Source organism: Telopea speciosissima, chromosome 8, assembly GCF_018873765.1.
Source record: "Telopea speciosissima isolate NSW1024214 ecotype Mountain lineage chromosome 8, Tspe_v1, whole genome shotgun sequence".
NCBI classification, from domain to species: domain Eukaryota; kingdom Viridiplantae; phylum Streptophyta; class Magnoliopsida; order Proteales; family Proteaceae; genus Telopea; species Telopea speciosissima.
Genome location: NC_057923.1, coordinates 49,377,985 through 49,394,289, shown reverse-complemented (window position 1 = coordinate 49,394,289; position 16,305 = coordinate 49,377,985). Strand labels below are relative to the sequence as shown.

General features: G+C 38.3%; 2 protein-coding genes across 4 annotated transcripts; one reads left to right on the top strand and one right to left on the bottom strand.

Annotated features, from left to right (window-relative positions):
- The first annotated feature begins 465 nt into the window (after window positions 1–465).
- On the top strand, window positions 466–5,074 carry LOC122670744. Of its 3 annotated transcripts, none has more exons than XM_043867719.1 (5): window positions 466–796; window positions 896–1,173; window positions 2,690–2,695; window positions 4,596–4,729; window positions 4,862–5,074. In XM_043867719.1, the coding sequence occupies exons 1-4, from the start codon at window positions 490–492 to the stop codon at window positions 4,695–4,697; spliced, it is 693 nt and encodes a 230-aa protein (XP_043723654.1). In that variant the 5' UTR covers window positions 466–489; the 3' UTR covers window positions 4,698–4,729; window positions 4,862–5,074. The 3 variants fall into 3 exon arrangements, with proteins under 3 accessions (XP_043723654.1, XP_043723655.1, XP_043723656.1); XM_043867720.1 differs by lacking the exon at window positions 2,690–2,695 and adding an exon at window positions 1,405–1,409 and having other exon boundaries at window positions 467–796; window positions 896–1,177; window positions 4,599–4,706; window positions 4,886–5,074; XM_043867721.1 differs by lacking the exon at window positions 2,690–2,695 and having other exon boundaries at window positions 467–796.
- Window positions 5,075–8,124: 3,050 nt separating this feature from the next.
- LOC122670389 (nudC domain-containing protein 2) lies at window positions 8,125–16,032 on the bottom strand. The gene is made up of 5 exons (XM_043867243.1): window positions 15,905–16,032; window positions 15,505–15,653; window positions 15,365–15,413; window positions 15,067–15,209; window positions 8,125–8,406 (listed from the first exon to the last, which is right to left on the bottom strand). Exons 1-5 carry the CDS (start codon window positions 15,951–15,953, stop codon window positions 8,320–8,322), a joined length of 477 nt encoding a protein of 158 aa, XP_043723178.1. The 5' UTR covers window positions 15,954–16,032; the 3' UTR covers window positions 8,125–8,319.
- Window positions 16,033–16,305: the final 273 nt, after the last annotated feature.

The window sequence follows — 16,305 nt, the reverse complement described above, 5'->3', positions numbered from 1 at the left end:
CAAAAAAAAAAAAAAAAAAAACTTTGACGGTTTTGAATGATTGAGACGGAAAGATAAAGCCGATTAGAATATGAGCAGGTAGAGAAGGAAACAAAACGAAAACCCCCATTAAAACGGAGCTAAAGCTTCTCGCCTTTCCTGTGATTCTTTGGAATTGTCCAATCTTTGGTTTGCTCTCTCTCTCTCTCTCTCTCTCTATTCGATCTCTTCCTGGTTGGTGATCTATTTTATCTAATAGTGCTTTCGGTGATTCTGTTCGATGAATTGATTCTTCTCCAGCATCTGATCGAAGTGGAAATTTGAGTTGTAATTACTTTTGTTGAGTTGTAAAGGGAGCAAATCGAAAGCTTTCATTTTGATCAGCAATCTACGTGTGCCCTCCGTGTCTCCATCGAGTATTGGTACTTTTTACAATCAATATAGCTGAAAGACTCAGAGTCTCCAATCACTCCTATCCGTTCAGCAACTCTGCAATTTCTGAGTTAAAGAATGATAAAGAGAGAGAAAGGAAGCAGATTGATAGCAGAAATGGGTTTAAGTAAAGATGAGAAATCGAGAAGGCTTTTGAGAGGGTTGAAAACCCTATTCGTCTTGGTAACTATGTTGATTTCTCTTATCATCTTCTCTGCTCCTGTCGTTCTTGTCATAGCAGATGCGCTTCTTCCTTCTGCAATTCTTTCCACTTCACTCCCTCTTTCATTTGGGACTCTTTCTTCTCATCTTAGAAATTATGATTTCCGATCATCCCTAATCGATATACCTCTCATCTCCATCGCCAGATCAGCTGTAATCATATGTAAGAATTAAAGTATACCCAACACAAATTCTGCTTCTAAATTAGTTAAATTTTATACCAAAACATGAAATTGATAAGATTTGTGTTTGATTGTTGCAGGTTCTTATTATTTCTGTGATGGACCGAGACTTTCTCGGGGACCATACTTGGGGGTTACAGCTCTATCTTCGTTGATGTCTCTGGTTTTTGTTTCGTTTAAAGCTTCTTACGTTTTCGATGATTCAAGCAGCAGTGATGGAGAAGGTTATCACAGAGTAATGGAAATGGCGCTGTTCATTTGTTCTCTGGCTTTAGGGCTCTGTCACACAGTCGTCGCTTACAGAACCAGTTGCAGAGAAAGACGAAAAATGCTTGTTTACAAAATTGACATTGAAGCGGTAAGTTATTCATTTATTTACTTCTCTCTCCCTAGGGACATTTTTGGACTTTTATATGAAAGTGAGATATACTCAATCTTTACGCGCTTGTCGTACTTTTAATACTTTACACACGGTGAAGAGATACCCAGCACTTCACTTTTGGTTATTAGATGGAACTACTAGGAGTGTAATTACCATATATAGTTGGTGGGTGAAGAAAAACTCTCTTTGGGGAAAAGTTTCTTTGAGCTGCTGGTGTAGGCTATGTTAGCAGTTCTGTGTCTATCTCTATCTCTCTATCTCTCTACTCCTCACATAAAATGACCTCCCCACCTTTCAATTTATGATATCATTTGTATGCATCTAATTGATGCATTCCCCTTGCTTAGAGAACTCTCTCTCATCTTGTTTAACCCCTTGGGAAGAGAGATTTAGGATGAATTAGTTAGGAGGGTTCCCACCTCAAAGGAGGAATTTCCCATATCACACTAATCATGTTGTGTGGAATGATTTCGTCAATAGAAGGAACCGATATCTTTTAGTTGTCTTGGTTTTCGGGTTTGGCCGAAACAAAACCTAGGTTTGAAATCCAATGTTAGGATTGCTAACATTGAAACTAGTCTCAAAATCAAAATTTAGAACCTTGGTTTAAGCATCGAGACACACAATTTTAGGAATTGATATCGACAGTTACCTATACTTGACAAATACAGATCGACCAATACAAATGAATAGTTAGATACCATTTTTGAAGCGTCTCTACTCTACCCCAGGATTTCTGCCCAGTAACAAATAACCCTCTTAAAGATAGCCTATTTTTGTAACTCAAATCTGTGACATAGTACCTGACTCTCATAGCTAATGTTAGGTCAAAAAACTCTAGAACTAATGAAACGCGTTATTCTATTTTATACCATACATAACATAAATCCAATCCCATTAGTCACATGACATAAATGAGGTATTTTTTAATGAAAAATGATATTTCGATTAACACTTGTCAATGGCGGAAACTATAAATCCATGCAGACAGAGGAAAAGATTGTGATCACATTGCGTGTCATTGCGTAACAATGTTGTAATCGCAATCGTTAGAAATGGTGGTATCCACCGAAAGATAAAATTAAATAATGTGTATGTCGGCCAGGGGTTTTTAACCGTCAGATTAACTGTATTTGCGGCTTGTAATAAGTTGGGACCCACATTATGCACAGCTAACCCCTCCCGTCGGCGAGGGCCATTTTCACTCTCTAACACGTGCCAACGTGAAGGTTGTCTGTGGAACGAGAGACAAAGTTCTCATTTCTCTCTCTTTTGAGTCTACTGGAAACGTGGATTCCCAACTTTTCCACCACTCCCTGTGGGGCCCAGAAGATGAGTCTTGGGTCCCACTATTTCAAATCAATAATAAAGTGCTGAGGTGGCATTGGCTAATTGGCCAATGACACGTTTAGTTAGTGGGTGGGAATAATCTTACGTGCATTCAATGACTAATGAGTCATCTTTTGCACAAGGTCAGATAAGAGATGAATAGGTCTCTGTCTTGTTCCTATTTATATCTAATGCTGATACAAAAAGTCCCAAAAGTGGAATTAGATATGAATTAAGTAAATATATGCATCTGGAGAAAGTTTTTTGTCGCCAAAGAAAAAATTGCATTCAAGGTGATATGATCCTGTGATTGGACTCTTGATAATGAGTTTCATTATTCAGTTTTTGTCTAATCCAAATATGAGATACTGTGATTTGAGAAATTCTCTCTTCATCATGGGTGTTTTTTTTGTTTTTTTGGGAGACGATATAAAGAGAGTACCTTTCGTGTTAGTTGCAGATGGGTGATTTGAGAAAGGCCCATCTTCCCTATTATTGTCAATTGCATGCTCCCTTGGCTAGGTCTTTTATATTTTCGTTTCTTATTCTCTTTTCTATACCAATCCATCCGTAACCCATAAAGATTCGTACCAAACTTATCTAATTAAGAGAGTAAATGCATGTTATTAGATTGTTGGAGCTTTCTTTTTGCAAGTGTAGTTGAGATGAGGATATTGAGATTTATAATAATTAGTAAATGAAAGCACGAGATCAAAACTTGACTTCATCGATCACCCCACCTCCCCCCCTTCCCAAGTTTTCACCTTTTAAAAAAAAAAAATTGTTTTCAACTAATATTTCATGAAGGTGAAAGTTTTTCTTTAATGCGAGTGAAGAAAATCTAGTCATTGAGGTGTTATTATTCTCTCTGCTCTTTATTGTATGAAACTTGAAATTTCTTTGGCATGATTCCAAAGTCTCATCCAACCACTAGAACCCATGAATTAATGAAGAGAAATTGGGTCCTTTAATGAATTTGGTGAAGATTGTTTTCAATGGAGTTGATAAATAGAGAAAAAAAAAAGTTGTTTGAGGTAGTGTGGCATGGATAATGGTGACATCAATGCTTATATAAAAATGGGAAAGCGTAAATTAGAGGAGTTAAATAAAACAACTATAGTGAAAATGACATGGTGAGAACCCACTCAGTTTGGGATAAAGCATGCATGGTTGGATTGAGTTCACCCACCCACTCTCCTTCCCAAAAAACAAAAAAACAAAAAGGGGGAAGTAGTTTTCTATCTGGGAGTATGGCCTACGAAACACTCCCATGTGTCTATTTCTCCTCAAAACAAGGGGGCTAAGGTGTCTTTTCATATGGGATGGAGAGAGATAGACTCATGGGAGTGCTAGCGTAAGCCACAACACTCCCGGACAAAGTTCTTTTTTTCTTGCTTTTTATCATATTTCTCCGTGTCACCATTAGTGTGGCGTGGAACATTCTTCAACATTGACATCATAGGAAACCTACTCCCTTTTTTTTATTTTTTGGACCAAAATGTACATTTTTAATGGTTATGGACTTTTATAGCACTGGTGCACCTGCACCATATCTAATCCATTAATAGCTGTACAAAGTTAGGAAAGACTCACCAATACAAAAAAAAATTATAGCCATCAATAGAAATTATTATTTTCAATAACAATTTCAGTTTGACTTGGCAGGAGTTGCTCCTAAGCTGGTTGTCTTTAATAAAATTCTCTCTTTGACAAAAAACACACAAAAAAGTTTCCAGTGTGACGCAGTCCGTGACGTTTATGGTTCAAAGTTCAAACTAAGAGTTCTAGAATAGAAAATAAATAAAAATGCCCACATTTTAAAGTAGGGGTTGTTCCTAGAATTCACAACACCATGTGACACAATGAACAGCACGAATCACGAGTAAACATAAGGAACAAGAGAAAATAGAGGGAAAAGGAGAAGAATTTGAGACACAAGTAGTTCTTTCAAACACAATTATGAGAATTATTGAAGCTAGAATTGAAATTCTGAAAATATATGAGAATTGGTAGAATTGTGAATTAAAATTGGATTCTTGAATCATCACAATTTGTGGCCACTCTCACAGGTATGCAAGAATGGATTCCCAGTGTACCAAAAGCTCCGACAAGAGGAAAGTGAAGTAAAGCTGCGGATGGGGGTTGGGTTAGGGAAGGTATTGTTTCCCTAGCTTCACATCCATCCCTCACCATTGTCTTTCAGGTACCTACTTGAGTATTACTTTCTGTAATTTAGGCTGTGTTTGGTATGCATTCTTGGAATGCATTCTAGGTTGATTTTGCATTCTTGGACGATTTGTATCTTACTCATTTTTATCTTACGATACTTGTGCAGGTTTTTATTTTAATGGAAATCAAGACTTGAAGGAACTGGATGGTAGATACAAGAGACAAAGAGTCCGGCCACCACCCAGAAATGCTTATATTACATATACCAGGTTGAGTGTATTATAGTGTTGAGCAATCTCTATTTGTACATTAGATATGTATAGTTTCATACCAAAAATGCAAAGCAATTGGTCTGAAAGCTAATAGAAGTGTTCCTTCACCTGATCATCCTTGCCAATCAACTAACTTTAGCCGAGGTTTAAATTGAACCAATGTGATGGAATTAACATCCTCTTGCATCCAAATGGTGATCAAAACAGCTCCAGACATTAACCATATAAGTGTAAAGATAGTTTCATGTTTGCCCAGATGAGGCCAAAATCATGGAAGGTGTTGTGGTGAGTTCGATAATTAAGAGTTAAGAGATCAAGAGAAAATGATGGTAAAAGACGCGAATAGAAGATACATACAAAAATAAGATAAAGAATTCATTATAGAATGTACAACTTTTTAAACAACTCAGCCTTATCCCAACTAAATGAGGTTGGCTACATGGATCTTTGCCTATTCAAGGTCATACTCGGTACAAGACCTAAGATATACATGTCTTTCCTCACCATTTCACCTAAGGTCACTTGAGATCCCTAGCTCTTTTAACTCTATCAATGTAAATCAAATCACTCCTCCGTACTAGAGCATCCAAAGGTCTCCATTGACCATGGCCATGCCACCTCAAATCAACTCTAATATGATCATTTCCTATTTTCTCCATCCTAGTTTTGCCACTCATTATCTCCACTACATTGAGTTTATTTATATGATGTTTCTTAACTGTCCAATATTCCGCACCATACATCATAGCTGGTCATCAATTTTCACCACCTCATTTATCACCGTATGACTGTCTCATAAAGATTTCTTTTAAATTTTAAAAGAATGCACAACACTTCGGACGCACCTCTCTACTTCATCCATCTTATTTTAATTCTCTATGGAACATAATCCTCCAAATACCTAAAATAATCATTTTGCGGAATCTCTCTGTCATCAATTTTCACCACTTCATTTATCCGTCCTAGTGTAACTAAAGTTACACATACTTCATCTTTGTTCTACTTATCTTAAAACTTTTTGATTCCAAGGTTGATCTTCATAACTCCAACTTAGAGTTAATCATCAATTAACATAATAAGCGTCAACAAATAAGAGCTTAAAGTTGATCCTTGATGTAACCCAATTTTAATTAGGAATATACACTATCTTGGCCTCCTACAGTTCTTACACTTGTCACCGCATCATCATACATATCTTTAATTATGTCCACATATTTACTTGAAACAATTTTCTTCTCTGGTACTTGCTATATTAACTCTATAGTGACTGTCACAAGTTTTTTCTAGTCAATAAATACCATATGGAGATCCCTCTTGCAATCTCTAAATATTTCCTTGAGTATCCTAAGTAATAGCTTCTGTCATGGATCTTCCTAGCATGAAATCAAATTGGTTCTCCGTAGTAGTAGTTTCTTGTCTCAGATAGCCTTTAATAATCATCTCCTATAATTTCATAGAATGATTCATTAGTTTTATATCTCTATAGTTATTGCAGCTTTGAATTCACTACAGAGTATGAATTGTATAAATTATACAAATGATGATAACTCATTCACTAAATTCCTGCAACTCAGATACACCTAAACGAATACACTCATCCTCTCCACAAATTGTCTCCAAGGAACAACTAACAAGAGAAGAGTATGTACTCTCTCTCTCTCTCTCTCTCTCTCTCTCTCTCTCTTATATATTGGTGTATCAAAGAGTGAATAGTAACCATTAATAATAGTATGTGGTTCCCATATGTGAATCCCACTTGCTTTCAAAGCTGACTTTGACACTACTGCCGCAAATGTTTTCCCCACATTCTATGCTGCTATTGACTTTGCATCTCAATGTTTGTGAGCTGCTTTCAATGGTTTGTGCGGATGAATCAAGGCTGAACTTGACTATTGTGCCCGAGTGACAAGTCACCTGAACAAATCTCCACCACCCATCATGTTGGAAAATTCAGAATTTTTCAAAATGAGACATTCAAGAAACCACCCATACAAAATGTCTAATTAGTCTTCTCCACACAGCCCTCAAGTGCTACAGACGCTAGTCTGTGACAGCCTTCTGACAATCTTGATTAGATCCCGGGAAAATTATCTTCTTCAATTCCTTAAAGTGTGGCAGTGCTAGGTGGAGATATCAACATCTGGCCACTGTCGCATCCAACCGTCCATATATTCCTTAATAGCATACCTTCCATAATGATTTTATTGAATTCATCAATATATTCCTTAATGGCGTACCTTCCTTCTTCCTTCCAAATGGTGTAGAAACTTTGTTTCAGGTTAGCCTCCTGGAGAGAGACTTCGATATGTATAGGCTTTCGAACTTCAACTATAGTTTTGCGACTAATAGTTGCAAATTGAATCAATAGAGTGCACATTTTAATTCCTCATCACAGGAATAAGAGAGAGCAAGAGTCTTTACTATCTCTAAACAAGAGAAGAGTTTGTATTATTTCCAAGGGAAAAAGATCTCTATTCGGTGATGTTTCTTATACCTCTTACAGGGCACCGTAAGATGACACCTCTACCCCCTGGGCAAATACCTAGGCGTGCTCACCCATTGACCCAGACACTTGTGTAAAGATCATGGAACCAAGTAGAAATCTCTTGCCCGGTTTCTAAAGTCTCTTTCTTCCTTCCTTTTATATAGAGGTGTTAAAAATGAACTGCCCCGGGTGTGAATCTCACTTGTCGTCAAAGCCGACTTATATTACCAACTACCCAACACATTTCCACTAGGATCAGTGTTGCAGTTGACCTTGCATCCACACGAGCCGCCCTTTCTCACTTTTATAACTGTTCATCGAAGTCATCCATCACAATGTTTTCAACACAGATCACAATGGCTCAAATACTTGATGTGTTGCTTGGTTGGGCTTGACTATATGCCCCGCCCCCCTTCCCCAGGCGGAGAAATTTCCAAGGGCACTGTGATCATTTCACATGCTCCTGTGACTGGACGGAAGGACAGTGTATCGCATGCGCCCAGGTAGCGTTCTCTTACCCTTTAACAAAAACACCTAACATGTACCTGAATTTTCAACTCCTCTGTATTCAATTACTATTTTCAACAAACAATTTTCACATGGTAATTTTGAGATGCATTAGCCAAACAAGACCTGAATTGTATAGGCAATTAGACCAAATGAATTAGAGTATATGGTCAACTTGGATCAAACACACGGTCACAAAGATTTACATTCAATCACACATTGTACAGGGATTACATACATGACTGGTTAATAAGCACGTAGAACAGGGAAATTAAGAAAACAGAATGTAATGTATTCAACAACATATGGTTAAGATCACAATTAACTAATAAGGATTGTTGCAGCAGGCAGCATATAATTTCAATCGGTGTGGATTCCACCCATGAATGTCCGTGGATCAGGGCAATTTCCAGTAAACTGCGCCTGAGAGAAGTCAAAACCTGGGTTCTGCAAACAGATAACTCAGTTAGCACGACGTTAGGGGCAGAACAAGGACAAATGTAACTTATGAAGAAACAAAGAGTTCCAGGATTGTGGGAGACGAACATAAACAAAATGAATCATCCACTGGATGGAATAGGGCATAGAAGGACATAAACAACTGGGAGACGAACATAAACAAAATGAATCATCCCCTGGATGGAATAGGGCACAGAAGGACATAAACAAAGTGTTCCATGTCTCCTTATGTACAAACTTTTTCCATGTTGAGAGGAATGCTAGAAACATAAACAAAATGAATCATCCCCCGGATGGAATAGGGCACAGAAGGACATAAACAAAGTGTTCCATGTCTCCTTATGTACAAACTTTTTCCATGTTGAGAGGAATGCGAGAAACATTGAGGGAAACTTCTTCCCTCACTCCTCCCTTCTAAGTTCCCAAGCAACTTCCAGAGAAAGTAATCAAGACACCTTGATTTCTTCCTTACAAGGTTCAACATCTTCATCCACACGTACGAAACAAGACTAAAGCAAACCAATGGACCAAACACTGCTTTTAACCATGTCTTCTCAAGGATATGATTGATTGAATTATTATAAAAAGATTTAGCTTGTGCTAGCACCGTATTCCATGTTTTCATAAAATCTTCCATGTACCAAAATGTAATAGCAAGACTTCAATTGACCATCTTTGGGCATTAGTTCGTGGATGACATAAAGGGCGTACCCAGTGCACGAGGCTCCCGCCACTGCGGGGTCTGGGGAGGGTCATAATGCACGCAGACTTACCCCCGTTTCGCGGAGAGGCTGTTTCTAGAGACTCGAACCCGTGACCACTTGGTCACAAGTTTGTGGATGACATGCTGAAATATTGCATGTCTGGCTCACACAGTCACACCACAGTCCCACCCTTTAGAAATACATAAAAATGTCTGATAAACTTCATCATGATCAACATAAAAGAAGAATGAATGCATGTACTCGAATTCAAACCCCACAACATAAATAGAATCAAGGCCACAAGCTGTCTATGGGAGACTCAAAACAAAGTCCATGCTTAGATGAATCCTAGTGAAATAGGCAAATGGTGTATAAAACTGTATTCTTTGACTGATCCTTTGTAAGTTGGCAGGCTCTATGCCTCTTTACCCATCTATCAATTTTCTAATATATATTCAGCCAAAATTATCTATCATTTCCCTTCTTTTCATCCTCTCCAAAACGATTAAAAAATCACTTATCAAAAAGGGGGAGGAGGGGAAAAAAAGGCCATCACCAATTTCACATCCATGTAGCCACCAGATAATTTTCTCGAAAAATGACCCTTTAGTATTCAAATTGAATAGCTTTGAAAAAGTAATCATTATGAACAGAAAAACTTAGCAATACTAGCTTCTGGATTTTCTAATCCTCTCAAACATGGCTGAAATATGGATCATGACTAGTAATCGAACTTATTATAAAAAAAAAAAAATAGTAATCGAACTCCTCAAAACACAATTTTGTGCAAATGCGGAACACCAATTACATGCATCAGCCATCTTGTTGCATTGTCTCACTGTGAAAATGAACTGTCGAAGATAAGAGCTTCACCTTGCAACAACAACAGTAACAACATAGCCTTATCCCAACTAAATGGGGTCGGCTGCATGGATCCTTGCTCTCCAATCAGCTCTATTCGAAGTCATACATGATACGAGGCTTAAGCTATGCATGTCTTTCCTCACCACTTTTCCTAGGGTTATTTTAGGCCTACCCCTGGTCTTTTATTTCCTTCAATCTGAATCAAATCTCTCCTCGTACTGGAGCATCCCAAGGCAAGGTACTAAAACTCGGAACTCGGTGGGATCTCGGTCCTTGGAAAAACCGAGCCAAGTCGTCGCCGAGTTGGTGCATTTTTTTTTTCAATTCAAAGCCTCAACTCGGTGGGTTTTAGACCTAGTTTGGGTCTGAAACTTGGTATTCAACCTATTTTAGGCCATTTAAACACAATGGCACTATCAGATTTCCCAAAAACAAAGTCCAAATATGAGTTTCACTTCGGACCCTAAGTTGATAGATTGTCCAAAGTTGTGTAACATATCTTAAAATGACATGAATCTACCAAGGATTGAGATTTGGGAAAAAATAGTTTACCATTGAAAAATCCTTCAAATTTGTGATGATGAAGATGTGTAGTTGAATCTTCAAATGTGCAGCTAAATCACCTCTCCCGAAGTTCAAGTCTTGAAATCCATCCAAAAAATAAAGAAAGAGAGTAGTTTTTTGAAGAAGAGAGCTTATTTAGGGGTTTTGGACAGAACTCACCGAGATATGGCGAGTTCTGTCGAGTTAGGTGGGTTATAAAAGTGGTAGATGGGGAAAATTGTGGGTCAAACCGAGACATCAACCCGAGACGAGACCGAGATATCAATCCGAGATGAGATATCTCGCCGAGATAGCCGATGTCTCGGCTAGATATTGTAATTTTGAATATCGCCTCCTATCTCGACTCGAGTTCTAAAAAAACCGAGAAACTCGGCGAGATCTCGCCGAGTCAAGACGAGTTTTAGAACTATGTCCCAAGGCCTCCGTTGAACATGGCCATACCACCTCAAACAACTTTTTCGTAGCTTATCATGTATTAGAGCTACTCCCAACTCATCCCTAATATGTTCATTCCTTACCATCCCTCTTAGTTTTACCACACGTCCATATCAAGATCTTCATCTTTCCCACACTTAGTTTATCTATATGACAGTTCTTAACTGCCCAACATTCCACACCATACATCACAGTTAGTCGTATGACAGCCTTATAAAATTTTCCTTTAAGTTTTAAAGGAATACGCCGATCACAAAGCACTCTGGCCGCACAACTCCACTTCATCCATCATATTTTAATTCTTTGAGCAACATCTTCTATATCACCTTCTTTATTTACGATTGAGCCTAGATACGTAAAATAATCAATTTGAGGAATCTCCCTCTCATCAATATTCACCACCTCATTAACCATCCAAGTGTAACTAAAGTTACACATCGTATACTCCGTCTTCGTTCTACTTATCTTATAACCTTTTGATTCCAAGGTTGATCTCCATGACTCCAACTTGGCGTTAATCTCTTTTTTTTTTTTTTGTCTCATTTACCAAACAATATCATCATCAAAAAGCATACACCAAGGATCCTCATCTTGGATGTCTCTAGTTAAATCATCCATGATAAGTGCAAACAAATAAGGGCTTAAAGTTGATTCTTGATGTAATCCAATTGTAATTGGGAATTCACTACCTTGACCCCCTCATAGTTCTTACACTAGTCACCATACTCTCTAGGGACTCTGTCATAAGCTTTTTCTAGGTTAATAAAGACCATATGGAGATCCTTCTTGCAATCATAGTTCTAAAACTCGTCTCGACTCGGCGAGATCTCACCGAGTTTCTCGATTTTTTGAGAACCCGAGTCAAGATGGGAGGCGATATCCAAAATTACAATATCTTGCCGATATCTCGTCTCGGGTCGATATCTCGGTTTGACCCATATTTTTGCCCATTTATCACCATATCTCGGCGAGTTCTGTCCAAAAACCCCAAATAAGCTCTCTTCTTACTAAAACTACTCTTTTTTCATTTTTTGGATGGATTTCAAGACTTGAACTTCAGGAGAGGTGATTCAGCTGCACATTTGAAGATTCAACTACACATCTTCAAGATTCATTACAAATTTGAAGGATTTTTCAAAGGTAAAATATTTTTCCCCAAATCTATTTTTTTCAAAAAAAAATTGTTCAATCCTTAGTAGATTCATGTCATTTTAAGATATGTTACACAACTTTGGACGATCTACCAACTTAAGGTCCGAAGTGAAACTCATATTTGGACTTTGTTTTTGAGAAATTTGATAGTGCCATTGTGTTTAAATGGCCTAAAATAGGCTGAATACCAAGTTTCAGACCCAAACTAGGTCTAAAACCCACCGAGTTGAGGCTTCGAGTCGGAAAAAAAAATGTACCAACTCGGCGGATCGAGATCTTGACTCGACTTTGTTTTTCCAGGGACCGAGATTCCACCGAGTTCCGAGTTTTAGTACCTTGCTTGCAATCTCTAAATCTTTCCATGAGTCTCCTATGTAAGAAAATAGCTTCCATTGTGGATCTTTCCGGCATAAAACCAAATTGGTTCTCCAAAATCATAGTTTCCTTTCTCAAGTAGGTTTCGATAACCCCCTCCCATAACTTCACCATATGACTCATTAGTTTTATGCCTCTATAGTTATTGCAGCTCTGAATATCACCTTTATTTGTTGTAAATCGGGACCACAATACTTCTCCATTCATCTGACATTTTCTTTGTGCTCCTAATCTAATTAAACAGCTTGGCTAGCCAAGATAAACCACAGATTCCTAAGCCCTTCCACACTTCTCTACTGGAACCCCGTCTAGACCCGATGCCTTGCCTACTTTCATCTTTTTAAAGCTTCTTTTACTTTAGACACCCTAATTTTGTGTATATATCTACGACATGTTGTGTCTTGATAAACAATGTAGTCGCTTATCCATTCAATGACTTTGGCACTGGGTGTTCCCAAAAAGGCGGGTCAGGTGAATTCAATAATAGACGTCTATTGGCATTCCAGCCTTCCTTCTCCTTTCAGGGCCTATCCGAAAGAGAATCCAGTACCTCTTGGTCGTGAATATCTGAATAGGACGAATCGGCCCCATGAATATCTTTGCTTTGGAGCGAAACAATTAGAATTAGGCTCGGTCAACTAGAATGTGTATTCTCCATATAGGAGGGCACTTTTACTAGGAATAACTTCATAAGAGCTTCACCTTGCATGCTGTTAATTTCTTTTATGAATTCAAGTATCCTGATGCTTTGTGATAGAAAAAATACACAATAAAAAGCCTATGCACCAAATAGTGTTACCAATGCTGCAATGCACAAACTAAACGTAGAATTCTGAATATTATATATGAAATAGCACTACTTTTCATAAGTCAAATTTTCACCAAAGAAAGTTTGCAAGTCTGTAATCTTTGTTAATAACATCCCAATCTTATCATAGAATGCATCTCATTCCACTATGATGATCTTATCAAAAACAGGCTCCAATCCTAGTATAGGACATGATTTGTGTAACTTGAACCGATTATCGATCGGCTCTAAAATATGATCCAAATCCAGATCTGATTATGGAATCAGACCTAAAATCATGATCCAGAGCCGTATTAAATGGATTCGAACCGGAGTGAATCTCGGGTTCAACCTGCCTAATTTCCTGCACTTCAGAATCCAAACATAAAGGCACTATCAACCCATTGTAAAGAAATACTTCAGCTATCAGTTGCCTAATGTGTTTCAGACAAGAGATGCCCCTTTGAGGAGGTACACTGTAATTGGGTTCGCAATAGAACTGAAATTATAATTATAACATGGTGGGTAGGCCCAACCACCACACTACACGTATAGACTTGAACCCCCCCCCTCGTTACTATACGTGCGACTCTCACCGCATACGGCTCGCACAAAGACTCAACAATCCATCCCGAGCCTTTTCTTCCACCTCTCCTCTCCAATCCTCGATCAAACTTGTGTTCCCCAGGCACTATGAAATTGGGAGTGTATCCTTCGCCTATTATATGTATTGGCTTGGCTTCGTCCCGAACCAAGGAGGCATTCTGGAGGGTGCGTACGTGTAGGAAGGCCGACGACTACTTAGTGCTAAAAGACTATGACTACAAGCCAACCGGAAGTGACTTGCTTCTATTCTCGCTGGGATTGGACATAGATGGGGACTCTATAGATAGTAGTAGTTCGCCAACCTCTCTAACTAACATAAGATACAATTTCACTTCACGGCACAGCCAAAAAATAGAACGAGCTTCGCTCGGTTGGCCTTCCTACGCTAAATAATGCCTCCTTTCTAACCCAAGAAAACAGAAACCGTCTCCCATTAAGAGAAGAATAAACCATTCAATGATTGCCTCCACTTCATCCCATCAGACTTCAAACCTTCAGCTACAAAAATAGAGACCCAAAACACCAAACTGTCACAAAGAAAGGATCACTCTTTCAATTCCCATAAAACGTCTATTTGCAAAGCATCACCCTGGCTTGGTGGAAATGTAATAAATATTCATTTTCAACCTATCCTACATCAGTACCCATATTGGAAGTGTTTTAGGTGTATCATGTTTCATTATTGTTGAATCTACTTTAAAACAACCTTCAAGGTTTTGGGAGGAAAATGTTTGGAGATAACCAAACTAGAATGCTTGGAAAGAAACACAGATGGAGGTTAAGATACTGAGAAACAAAATCCAGTACAAACACAAATACCAGAAATATGGATGTTTAATCTAATATCTTGATACCATGCTTCAAAATTACTTTTAAGCTTTTTGAGTTGTTTTTTACCTAGAATTTTCCTTGTGCAAAAAATTCAATGGCATTTCTAAGATAAATCAAGTTTCTCAGATACACCAATAATACTATAGGACATTAAAGTAACTGTATTCCTAAGGTGCACACTCAAGACCGACATCGGCAGCATATCATCCATGTTGCAATATCTGAGCATTTTTAAGTATCTGGGGGTGAGGAAACACTGATGAAGAATAAATAAGCAAAAGTAACAGCAACAACCAAAATGCTAATTACAGTAAATAGTAGTGGGGCAACCTCTTCTTGGAATCTCTGGAGCATAAGGCGCTTCTGTTCAAGATCAGCTGCATAAGGATCAAGCTGGCCCTGACCCAATATAGGAGAAGACCATGTCTGCCCTTTATCTCTCTTCTGCAGAGTTAAGTGCATTGTACCATCCTCTGATCACATGATTCTCATCAAACAATAAAAGTGAGAACAACAACAGTTGATACAAAGGGAATATATAAAACTTAATAATGCATCAAATGTCTGATAATTGAATCACATTATGGGCATGCTTTTCTAAGCAGAGAAAGTGAAAAGAAACAAATACCCAGAGTCCAGAATGACGAATCAGTCTTCACAGGGCAGGTGAGGTCATGCTGAAAAAACCAAAAAATGCAGAAAAAATTACCCCAAAGTTCTCTATGAGACATAAATAAATAACTATCAGAGATGATTTTTACTACTGACGTTAAGATAAGGTGGGTTTCCTTTGATACCAACTTCAACATGCTGGGACTGTATCTTACAGTAGAATAGCTTTGTAGGAACATTGGGCGGTAGAGTGACATACATGTTCACCTCCTCAAGCGTTTGATCCCATTCAAAGACCTTCTGACCTGAATTACACAACTATGGATAAGGAAACCCAGAAATGAAGCAAATACAAGTAGAGAACTTTAGACGCTCCATAAACAAAAATCTAAAAGGAGGAATCAATAGATTGAAAGTTGAAACCCTAGAATCGAATAATATCCAGTTGGTTCGGATCAGAAAAGAAATAATCTTGATAAAATAAACTGCCCAGGTAATTGTTTATGTACGGAACGATGGATGACAAGAGAGAGAGAGAGAGAGAAAACTGACTGACCTCCATGGATGAAGCTGTGACGCTTCTCTGGTGCCAACTTCTCTGCCATATAAAGAGTTTCTGATTCCGAGTTCCAAGTTCCAACTCTCTTCAGTCGCTTGCGTCTCTGGAGAATCCAGAAGACTCCTTCGGAGTGCAAATTGAATAACAAAGCGAAGTTTAATGGGAAAAAAGCCCTTGGAAATCGGAATTCGAAGCACAAAGGAATGAAGAGAAGGGTAACACAACACAACAAACCATTATAGGATTTGAAACGACAAACCCATGGCCGGACGGCCCACCCATCGGGTGGACCGGATGGAATCTCGGGCCTATTTAAGACCCTGCAACCCACGTGGACCAACCGATTAAGAACCCGACTCAACTTAACACGTTTAAAGCCTGTTTAGAGTCCCTTTACT

Bases quoted from the DNA above. Each gene is read 5' to 3' on its own strand.
- LOC122670744 (XM_043867719.1), top strand. From the start codon at position 490: ATGATAAAGAGAGAGAAAGGAAGCAGATTGATAGCAGAAATGGGTTTA. The intron at 797-895 runs GTAAGAATTAAA...TGATTGTTGCAG, and splicing joins CAGATCAGCTGTAATCATAT to GTTCTTATTATTTCTGTGAT.
- LOC122670389 (XM_043867243.1), bottom strand. From the start codon at position 15,953: ATGGCAGAGAAGTTGGCACCAGAGAAGCGTCACAGCTTCATCCATGGA. The intron at 15,654-15,904 runs GTCAGTCAGTTT...TGTGTAATTCAG, and splicing joins TCACAGCTTCATCCATGGAG to GTCAGAAGGTCTTTGAATGG. The intron at 15,210-15,364 runs GTATTTGTTTCT...TCATGTGATCAG, and splicing joins TTCGTCATTCTGGACTCTGG to AGGATGGTACAATGCACTTA.